Genomic DNA, 10,840 nt, shown 5'->3' on the forward strand with positions numbered 1-10,840 from the left:
TTTAGTCAGATCTGTTTTTCCATGATGGAATCATGTTTTTGTGCAATGGAAGCATTCTTTTTCGACAAGACCAAGTGCTTTTGATATCTTATTGTATTTGCCACCGAATGACAATTGTGATGTATTGTCAAAAACTAAGAGTGGCAAAATCAAAATGTCAAATTTTAGAGTGGCATAAGCAAACCGGTCAAAAGCTAGAGTGGCAAAAACAAAGTTTTTCCAAAAAATGTTATCCTGAAGGGTCCTCTTTTACTTGGCATAGTATTAAGGCAGAAGTCAGTTATCTGAAGCGTGGTTATATACTTATATACGGAGAGTTGGCAATGGACAGAACAATGATATTTGAAAAGATGCGTGGATCCCAAATTTTGTTGATAGAAGAGTTGTCACTCCTAAATGAGTACAATCTCTTGTCTAAGGTTTTTGATCTTATTGATCATATTACAAATAGTTTTTTTTTCCTTCGCCAGACAAATACCACTGCCAATTGATGCTCAACGAGTTCATGTATTCCTCTTCTGTTTCATGGCATGTCGGTTTTTATTGCAGGGAGTTTCACGAAGAATGGTTCATTGTTTGTTCGACTTAGTGTGTGGAATGTGATATTCACCAACATGGGAGAAAACTTAGATGAACTAATGGGACTGGTCAAACCATTTTCAATTCTTTTTGGTGTAAAATTTGGAAATTATCTTATTCGATGAAGGAATTTTTATTGGTGCACCTTCATGGCACTCTTCCTTGTCGTGTTACTCTTGCCAATAGGCCTTTAAAAGTTTCGCATTTGTGCCCCTTCTCTTCTAAAGGACACGTAAGACACTAAACATCTTTGTTCCCATGCCAAAAAGCTAAGGTGCTTTGGAAATGTTTGGGCTGGACGTAGTGATTAAAAAAGCTTGTGAAATTGATCGTGTCGACGAGGCTTTCCTTGAGTTCTTACTTAAGATCCGTCTATTTTTAACCTTCTTAATGTCAACGAATTGATCGTTATTACTACTTGGTACTTATTGTGGGGAAGATGTAAGTTGGTCCACGAGAAGGAAATCCAAGATTTCAATCAAATTACTATGAGAATTCACGCCGGGCGATAAACTATATATTTCACTTTCCCTAATGCTACCATGACGAAAGGTGGTTGGACCCGGCCACCTGGGTTTTATTAAACTTAATGTTGATGCTATTTTGATCAATATTTGCTTAGGGGTTCAGCTGGTGCAGTTCTAAGAGATGCTAGAGTGCAATTCATTGCTTGATTAACTTGAAAATTGATCGGTGCAATGATGCCCTGACTGCCGAGGCTCTAGCGCTACGATTTCGATTTGGCCCTCCTCTTGCGCAAAGGGAGGATTGTAATTGATTGTTATCATAGTCTTATTAACTGGAAAATTGATCAGTTTTTGACGATTGTTATCATAGCTCTTGTGATTTTTCCATCACTACTTTTGAATATGGTAATAGAGAAGCTAATAAGGTTCCTCATGAGTTTGCTAGATTAGCTAGATTTTCTGCAACCTATGATTTGTTTGAGGAGGCCATGACCAAAATTGCATCAATCTTAATACATGATGTAAGTGTTATTTTGATCTAATAAATTGGTTTTGTTATAAAAAATGAAGTATTCCTCATGAGAGATGGAAGAACCAAATTTCTGATGTACTAGAAACATAATCCCTCCGTCCCATAATTTAAAAGAATGTAGTGTCGCTGCGTTGCCAGTTTCCTCTCAAACCCTCTGCTACAATGCGAGAGAGGCGACAAGGAGGCGCATCCGGTACTTGGTTCTTCCGCCGGCGATCTCGCCGCTCCTCCACGCCTCCGATGGCCAGTTATTACGTCTCAGGAGGTGGGGAGGATCTCTGGGGTTCTGCAGGCATGTAGATAAGTTCCAAGAGACGCCTTAAGATGACGGCGACAACGTCGCGTCGGCAATAAGTCGCTCCGGCTCCGGCCGCGTCTCATCTGAGGCCAAATCTTTGACGGTGAGCTTGTGGGTGTTCAGTTCCTCCTACTCTTGTCTTGCTTCGGCCTCGTTCTTTCGGGCGATGTCGAGGAGTATGCAGGGGCGGGTGGCTTTTGGAGCGGATTTTGTCTGAAAGCGCAGCTGGATGCGGCACTAATGGCGTCCTGCTCAGGTTGGATGAAGTCGTTGGCTGGCATCGGTTCAAGGTCGAGGAGGAAGGGTTTGGCCGCCTTCTGCGAGGCGGATGGACGTTGTCCCCATGCCCGAGATCGAAGGAGCTCAGAGAGCGCGGCCAAGATGGTCATGCCTCCGGCCGAGAGGCCATTTGAGATCAGATCCTGCTGAGCCGGTGGCTACTAGAGCTCGTCAATGCCATTGTGCAAGGGGTTTTGGATATTTTGGATATTTCAATGTAGACTACATTCACAAATATAAGATGTTTTGGATATTTCAATGTGAACTACATGCAGACTGAAATGAGTAAACAAACACACTAAAACATGTCTATATACGTCCGATTCAGAAAAAAATTTAGCACATCTTGTATTTGTGAACGGAGGAAGTATCAGTTTGCTACTATAGGACGAGAACAAGTCGACAAATGAGGAGAATCAGCGTGGCTTTACATTTCAATGCCAATATGCCATAGTATTCACCTCATTCTTTTCTGCTTAGTTAGGTTCAACTCACGCCTTTTGCTCATAAAAAGCAGTATGGCACCATGCTTGCTAAAATCGGAATACTCAAATAGTCAAAAATCTTGCTGATATATCATCCGTCACAGAAAGCATTGATTTCGTGAAAATGTAAGTAATATTTTCTCAAGAAAGCAAGCATTTTCTGTAAACAAAGTTGCAACGGCAGTATTGATGCACATAGTACACACACTTCAAGGAAATTATTTGTGAAACTAATAAACCTGATGAATTTAAGTATTCATAATTGACATTTACACTAAGTGTCACAGGAAACAGAACAGACTGACAGTAGACTAGTGGGGCAATGAGGCATGACCAAGAATGTTCATCTGCAGTGATAGATTTCTGTCCTCGGAGTTTGTCTTTCCAACAAAGGCGACCCAGTTCATGAATTATTCCACCCACAATCTTTTGAGAAACCCATAACATCTTTAATCTATGTCCCACATGCTACCTTGGTTTCTTTCAATTTTATGCAGGGGCTCTGGGTATCACACAACAGGTTTGGGGCAAGTGCTATATACCAGATACTCAACTTGACCCCTCTGATCTACCAGTAAGAAGACATTCCACAAAATACCAGCTAGTTATTACAGCAGGATTCCATCTGATACAACACAGAAACCCTGAAACGGTCTATTCAGTTCGAGACCTCTCTTGCAGTCACACAATCGTTCCCCAACCACTTCTCCAACAGAACAAACTACCGTACTGGTTAACAGTTTACACTCCTTCATTGATCATAAGGAAAAAAGAAACAGCCATTCCCAGTGTCCTATGCCACTAACCACTACCTACAACATTGTTTAAGCATTATCTCAATGTTTTCATGTTTAGAATTGCTCATGATCTTGTGGACAAAGATAAACGAGATGGTAAACCATCTTGGGCATGGCACAAATATTTAGATAAACAAGTCACCTAAACTTAGGGCTTCTAATAATATGGACTCCTTCCGGGGTACAACGTACCAGAGCTCATGTAAGCCAACACGTGCGGCAGCTGGAGAAGAAAGCAACAAATGAGGCAAGGTCTCCTTGACATTGTACAAACTATGTAGGGAAGCTACTAGGATATCCTTAATATCATATACTCTTTGGTTGGTTTGGGAGTTGGAGTTGGCCTGTTATTTGTGTCAGGATAGTTATTTGCTAGTGTATCCTACAAAGAACACGCGTCTTATGTTATTTCGCCATCTCAGCAAGAATGGATAAACCAGTTTTGCCCTAATCCATATACCAGAGACGTGGCTAGCTGCGAATGAGCCCAGCCACATGCAAGTCGATGATTTCACTATATCCTTTTAGTCTTTTACCCTCTACCCTCGTGTCCTGAGACGCACTCACTCCTTTGCCTTCCTTTCCTCAATATGGCATAATACCAAACTAACTGCACAATGAAGTACAGATTAAGAAGAAGAGACTATTGTTCAGAGTTAATGGTGTCTTGGTAGTGATAGTGCATGTGTAGAAGGTTTGTGTTGAATAATTGATAGGCTAGTTGACATGAAACAAATCAATGCATGTATAAGCTCTGCAAAGTATGAACAGAAAGGAAAATAACTGCAGTAGATATACCTCCTGATTTTCTATCACACCTAACTAGCTACTAATCCAACAAGCAGAGCAATTTTACCGCCAACCATGCTGCCAAGAAATAGATGGGATCATACATCCTTCTAAGGATCAGCAACATTCAAGTGCATGACTGTTCATGGTACCTATTTTAACTCTGAGTTACACAACATGATTCATCACAATTTGCAACAAATGTAGAAACAACAGTCTACTTCAATCACACCAACCCAACCAATTGTTCATATTTTATCAAGTAGTAGAAATAAAGAACAAGCTTACAGTATGTGCTAAGCCTGATCATTTACTGAAGTAACACATTGCGTGTAACCTTTCTTCTATTGAGAGAATGTCCACTTATCATTGGAAAAGAAAAAGAGAGAGGCAATACCCAAGCCCCCCCGAAAGCAAACATCACTTGTAAGTTCTAACAAGCAAGCAACATTTCAAGCTGTTCAATGCGACAACTGATTTATTTATTTTCTGCAACAAGTCATTTCAGGCAAAGAGAGACAGGTACAATCGGTCCTAATTACGCTCGCAAAAGCATGTAGCAAATCATGCCCAAGGAAATAAATAAGGGATACACAAGACAATACAATGCAGAGGCATTTCAAAATGTTTGGGACACCACAGGGCATTTCGAAATGCATACGGTATCTGCCATCATCATCAGATAAATTTCAACAACAAAACAGAAACAGAAATATAGTGTTCCGCCCAGGTCCCATCAATATCAGATTGGTACATCACAAGTTCACAACCAACCCTTATTGGAAGCAAAACAGAACAGAAGCGACCTAGGCTTGGAGGAAGACCTGGGGCGCGCGCGCGCGGATCACTCGGACAGGGCGTCGGCCGAGGCGGAGGCGGCGGCGAGCTCCTGCTGCTGGAGGCGCTCGAGCGCCTTGTGGTGCGCCCAGGTCTCGAGGGTGAGGTCGGGCTTGGCGTTGAGCCCGACGCCGAGGATGACGACGGTGAGGAAGGAGGTGACGTAGCAGGGGAGCTCCCAGTCCTCCCACTTGCGCGACTCGCCCGGCGGCGGCGGCGTGCGGTTCATCGGGTACCCCTTGGGCCGCACCTCGTGGCCGGGCGTCGTCCAGCGGCCCCCGCCGTCGCCGTGCCCGCCGCGGAGGCGCACCGCCGCGCGCAGCCGCGCCCGCAGCATCCCTCCCGCCGCCGACGAGATCGCCCGCATCGTGCCCGGTTGGTGCGCGTGTGCGAGGTGGAGGATTGGAGATCGGAGAGAGAGCGAGGGGTCGCCGATTTGGGGGCTGCTGATCTGCGGAGACGAGGAGGCTGGCTGGGGTGTGGACGCTGCAGAGTGCAGAGAGTGGTGTAAGTGGGCTGGACTTGGTCAGTGAGTTGGGCTACGCTATGAAGAAGTGGGTGATCTTTAGTGGGCCGGAGGTTGGAACGTAGTAGTAGCAAGTAATATTTTCACTTATTTCTAAAAAAAAGTAATATTTTCACTTTGTCTAAAAAAAAGTAATATTTTCACTAAGGACTGCCGAAAAAAAAACTAAGGACTGCCAAAAAAAAGATGAGAATTCCCTCTCCAAATGAGATGTGAATGTGCTTCAAGCATATGTTTTTTCAATATTAGATTTGTGTGTCATTTACTACAGTACATTTACTCGGGTTGTTCACTCAGATACTATAGTTCTACCCTCTCCAAAAAAATTAAGAACTTTATATGTAAAAATGCACAAGAATATGCTTTAAGATTGTTTTATAAAAAATAGCTACACATGTGAATTATTTCCTAGATTTTGGTCGGCTCTTCACCTTGGTACTACGGCTGTTCTTTTGCGAGTCGCGATTTAATAAAGCTGGCCATATTTTTTCAACAAAAACTACTGTGCAACAGATGTTAGTTAATCTCAAATACTGATAAGAAATTCCTTTGTCAATATATCAGTAAAAAAAGTTCTAGAAACTTCTACGCTCACATCTGAAAAATGGATGATAGCTCCATCTACTTGACTTGGCTTTTCATAGGGGAGAAATCATTCTGGAGTATGACAAAAATAGGGCAAAACACAAGGTATTAATCAACTCTTTCAAACTGCCACAGCATACTAAGCTTCAATATTCGTCCATTTTAGGTGGAAGGTTCACTTGAACAAGTACTGACAAGTGCAAATCGGCTCACATTGAATCAGCTTTACAGTCTTGAATTCAAGAACAGAACACAGCCCAGCCAGGGAATCTCCTCCATATATGCAGACAGCAGAAATGAGTACAGCATGCTGTTTGGGATTGGATCGTTTATTTATACACTTCCCAAAAGAATACCCCATGTTTGCAGACAGCAGAAATCAACAAAGTGTGCTGTTTTGAATTGGGATCTTTTATTTAAAGATATGACACAAGAATCGTGGCTTATTCATCGTGGATACATGATACATATCGACATAAGGGTGAGATTCAGCTGGTCTGCTATTGAACATCCAGCGACTGCAAGTCGTGGAACGACAGCCCGTCAATAGTGGATGGCCGGAAGAGGAGCGGGTTAACATCCCACCCTTTCAGGCTTCCTCTCCACCATCTCATGCTGACATTGTCAACCTCCAGGCCTGAGATGTGCTCCAGCATCATACCGCCAGTCTTGTGCTTCACCATCTTCTGACATCCAGGTCTGTAGTCATACAGGCCCCCAGTGTAGTTTGTCCACCTCTTGTAGGTCAGGTCGACATTCTGGAACTTCAAGTTGCGAAGCAAGCCATGCTTCGATCCAGCCAGGAAAACACCGTTTTCTGATATTGATGAGATGTTGATGAAGCGAACATCTGAAATGGTGCCTTCTTTGGAATCAGGGTGCCTTGGACAGGTAGTGATGTAGATCGGTTCAGCTCTCCCCCACCATGAAGGATGGTAGTACCTAGTGCGCATTTTGATATTTGAAAATATCACATCACTAACGTTCCCTGCAAAATTATGTATCTCTAAATCAGGATGCTTAAATGACCCACTAATTAAAGCAATAGCTCAAAGTACAACATACTGTATGTAAAATTTCAAGGTGCCAAACCAATTCAACACTTTATCCAGAGACAAATTTAAGCCCAAGCACTACCTGTTAATTATTACCTATTGCTTGGGCTAGGAGGGGAGAGGGGGTGGTGCCCCCCCCCCCCCCTCCCGTGCCACAAAGTTGCAATCAAAATAGCAGCTTTTTGAAATAAGATATTCACTTATACCACCTAATAGTATGACGGTAGCATTGCTTTCGTGAAGCAAATTTGGTAGCTGATCGCTTAGCTAGCCACTCCTATAGTACAGGTCTTCTGATTTTTGGGAAAGTTCTATCCCCGATTTTAATTCTCAACTTCTTGTAAATGACATGTCTATCATTTGAGAAACAAAGTCTTATTGATGTAAAAAAAAAACCTAATAGTATGATGGTGCATTGGCAATTGCAAGCAAAAGATCAATACCTCCATTACGGATCTGCATTCCAAGTCCTCGATGTGAATCAGCTATAGTTATGTTATCAAAGAGCAGCTTCTCAAAGTTGAAAAAGCTTGCACTTCCAAATTTGATAGCGCATGATTTAGTACGGATCCAGCAATTTGTCGCTGTCAAGTTATAAACAGGCCCTGTGCTAGACTTCGGGCAGATTGCATCATCTCCGGTGTCTATGTGGCAATCGGCGATGATCGTGTTATTTGAATCCTCAATGTCAATCCCGTCATTGTTAGGAGTGTCAAAGTCCCCGTATATAGAGACATTGCGGATCACCGAGTTGTCACACCTGACAAGATGCAGGCTGCAGAGAATGCAAGCATATCAAGTATCACCGACATAATTTCGCCTATCCTACCTAAATTGTAAACATCGATTTGTTTGTGGTGAACCTTCAACGAGTAAAACCAATAACAACAACTGATTTTGAGCATAAAAATAAACAAAAATAACAATGACAACGGTGAATGTGATGTGTGTACTTAACTAATTCTAGTATCATTAGAGTTCAGAAGTCTTCAGACAGAGTGAAAGGATTGGACAAGTCAGTACATTTACATGAGTACACTGCATTTGTTCAATCAGTTTCGAGGTTTCGCCAGTGGCAGTATGTTGTATGAGTACGATCAGAGTGAAGTGAGGGAACAAGAAGTGCTCACCACCAGTAGGCCGGCTGGTTGAGGGTGATGTCATGGACCGCGACGTCCTTGGAGTCGATGAAGCCGAGGAGCCGCGGGCGGCACTCGTCGCCCAGGCAGTCCCCCGTGGCGTTCCAGCTGACCATGACGTTCTTCTGGGCGCTGGGCGTGACCACGAAGGCGCCGCCCTGGCCGTTGATCTCGCCGCCGCCGGTGACGCCCGCGCCGGTGGTGTTCTCGGCCAGCACGACGTACCAGCGGCGGAACTCGGGCGGGTAGTCCCGCTGCCGGGTCCCGCCGAGCAGCCGCGCGCCGGGGGCCACCTCGAGCACCACGCGCGAGCGGAGGCGCACGGTCGCCGTCAGGTAGTCCCCGGGCGCCGGGAGGAGCACGCGGCCGCCCCCCGCCGCCGCGCAGGCGTCGACGGCCGCCTGGATGGCCGCCGTGTCGTAGCGCGACCCGTCGCCGGCCGCGCCGTAGTCCGCGACGGAGAAGACGCGGGCGGGCGCGGCGGACCGCGCGGCGGCCGGCGGCGGCGGCGGCAGAAGTAGCAGGACGGACGCGGCCGCCGCGAGTAGGAGGACTGCCATTGCTCGTCTCCGAGCTAGCGATGGTGGAGCTGCTGTGGGAGCATGGGGTTGGAGAGAACCGCACGCGAGCGGCTCGGCTTTTGCGGTTGGGTCGGAGGACATGTCGCCGTCATGGGGAGGAGGAGGAGGAAGATGATTTGGGGGCGAGAAAGGGGTTTGTTGCTGAAAGGGGGTGAGCGGATAAAGCTGCTGCAGAGTGCTGACTGGGAGCTGATTGGAGTCGGACCGGTTGTTTTTGTGCGAACCAATCGCGGGCTGTGTTTGGCTTGGAGGTAAAAGCACCCGGTATCCTAACTTGCACAAAATCTGATGATTTAGTCCTAAACTTGCAAAATGCAATCCCATTATACACCAACTTGCACCTCATGTGATGTTTTAGTCGCAGGCCAATGACAGAACGATAAGTGGCAGCCAGGTGGCTGGCCCGCTCGTCGGACGCAGTTTTGCAAAAAAGAAAAAACCACGTCGTTTTCTCTAATCAACCCGCAGTATAGCACACCTGAATTAAATCGGTCGGAATCCAACTCGCGTTCGTTCGAGAGGATTCACTTGGTCGTTGTCGGGGCGACAGAGCTCACGGGCTGGCGGGGCGATGGTGACGTCTGCGACGGGCGCGTCGTCGTCGCCGTTCGCCAACGGCATGGAGACGCCGGCATCTGCTCATCTCGTCCGCCCGTTCAGTGTCTTCCCTCCTGATTACTGTGAGCTCTGCTTTGCTTTCCTCCCTCTCCTCTCCTCTGCTTTGCTCTGCGGCTCGTCGCCTCGTCGTTTGCACCGTGCACTACAGCTCGAATCGGGGCCATTTGTGCTCGATCTAAGGCCGTGTAGTGGTGTTTCTTGCGTATGTTCATTTATGGCGAAGTAGAGCTAGGGTTTCGGCCGATGATTTTAGGTTTGAGTTCAACATCAGAGCTAGGGTTTATGGCAGACAAATTAGATGTTAATGCCTTTGTAGTTGGCTTTTAGTTCTGCTCTAGCATGTACTCTACTCAAGCATCTGTTTGTGTGGCTAATTTGTTACACCATTTAGTTTAGTTTTGGTAATGCTAATGGTATGTGCAGTGAAGTTTCAGTTAATTGAATGGTTTTGCTAATGTTGTATTTCATTTATGGTTAGTTTATCTTCAGTTCACTGAACATGTTCAGATACTGTAGTTAACTGATTTTTATCAGTTACTGTAGTTAACTGAAAGGTTCAGTTAACTGAACCTTAAGCTGTTGTAGTTTATTCAATCTGATGCATCTTGTTAATTGAATTATTTTCTATCAACTGAATATTCAATTAACTGAATATTGTTTCTCAACTGATGCATCTTTGTTTTGGATGCAGTGTGTGATGCAACAAATGGAGAAAGGGTAGATACTAGATAGTCATTTTTTTACATTGGAACTTGAGCATGGTGGAATTTTCTGTGGCCCAATCAGTAAGCTGGGGTACTGGAACCCTTCTGTTGAGGTGTGATACGTCTCCAATGTATCTATACTTTTTGATTGTTTTGTGCTATTATATTACCTGTTTTGGATGTTTATGGGCTTTACTATACACTTTATATCATTTTTGGGACTAACCTATTAATTGGAGACCCAACCCAAATTGCTGTTTTTTTTGCCTATTTCAGTGTTTCGTAGAAAAGGAATATCAAACGGAGTCCAAACGGAATGAAACCTTCGGGAGAGTTATTTTTGGAACAAACGCAATCCAAGAGACTTGGAGTGGACGTCAAGAAGCAGACGAGGAAGCCACGAGGCAGGGAGGCGCGCCCTAGGGGGTGGGCGCGCCCCGCACCCTCGTGGGCCCCTCGTGGCTCCCCTGACCGACTTCCTTCGCCTATATATATCTACGTACCCCCGAAAACATCCAGGAGCACCACGAAACCCTATTTCCACCGCCGCAACCTTCTGTTCCCGTGAG

At 45.2% G+C, this 10,840-nt stretch overlaps 2 protein-coding genes across 2 annotated transcripts; both read right to left on the reverse strand.

Moving 5' to 3' along the window:
• Window positions 1-4,747: 4,747 nt before the first annotated feature.
• Window positions 4,748-5,543, reverse strand: LOC123112395 (uncharacterized). Its single transcript, XM_044533372.1, has one exon. It carries the CDS (start codon window positions 5,428-5,430, stop codon window positions 5,071-5,073), a length of 360 nt encoding a protein of 119 aa, XP_044389307.1. The 5' UTR covers window positions 5,431-5,543; the 3' UTR covers window positions 4,748-5,070.
• Window positions 5,544-6,567: 1,024 nt separating this feature from the next.
• On the reverse strand, window positions 6,568-9,090 carry LOC123112396 (exopolygalacturonase). The gene is made up of 3 exons (XM_044533373.1): window positions 8,360-9,090; window positions 7,673-8,004; window positions 6,568-7,162 (listed from the first exon to the last, which is right to left on the reverse strand). The coding sequence occupies exons 1-3, from the start codon at window positions 9,028-9,030 to the stop codon at window positions 6,675-6,677; spliced, it is 1,491 nt and encodes a 496-aa protein (XP_044389308.1). The 5' UTR covers window positions 9,031-9,090; the 3' UTR covers window positions 6,568-6,674.
• Between the last annotated feature and the right edge of the window lie 1,750 nt (window positions 9,091-10,840).

This window comes from Triticum aestivum, chromosome 5B, assembly GCF_018294505.1.
Source record: "Triticum aestivum cultivar Chinese Spring chromosome 5B, IWGSC CS RefSeq v2.1, whole genome shotgun sequence".
Classification (NCBI taxonomy): domain Eukaryota; kingdom Viridiplantae; phylum Streptophyta; class Magnoliopsida; order Poales; family Poaceae; genus Triticum; species Triticum aestivum.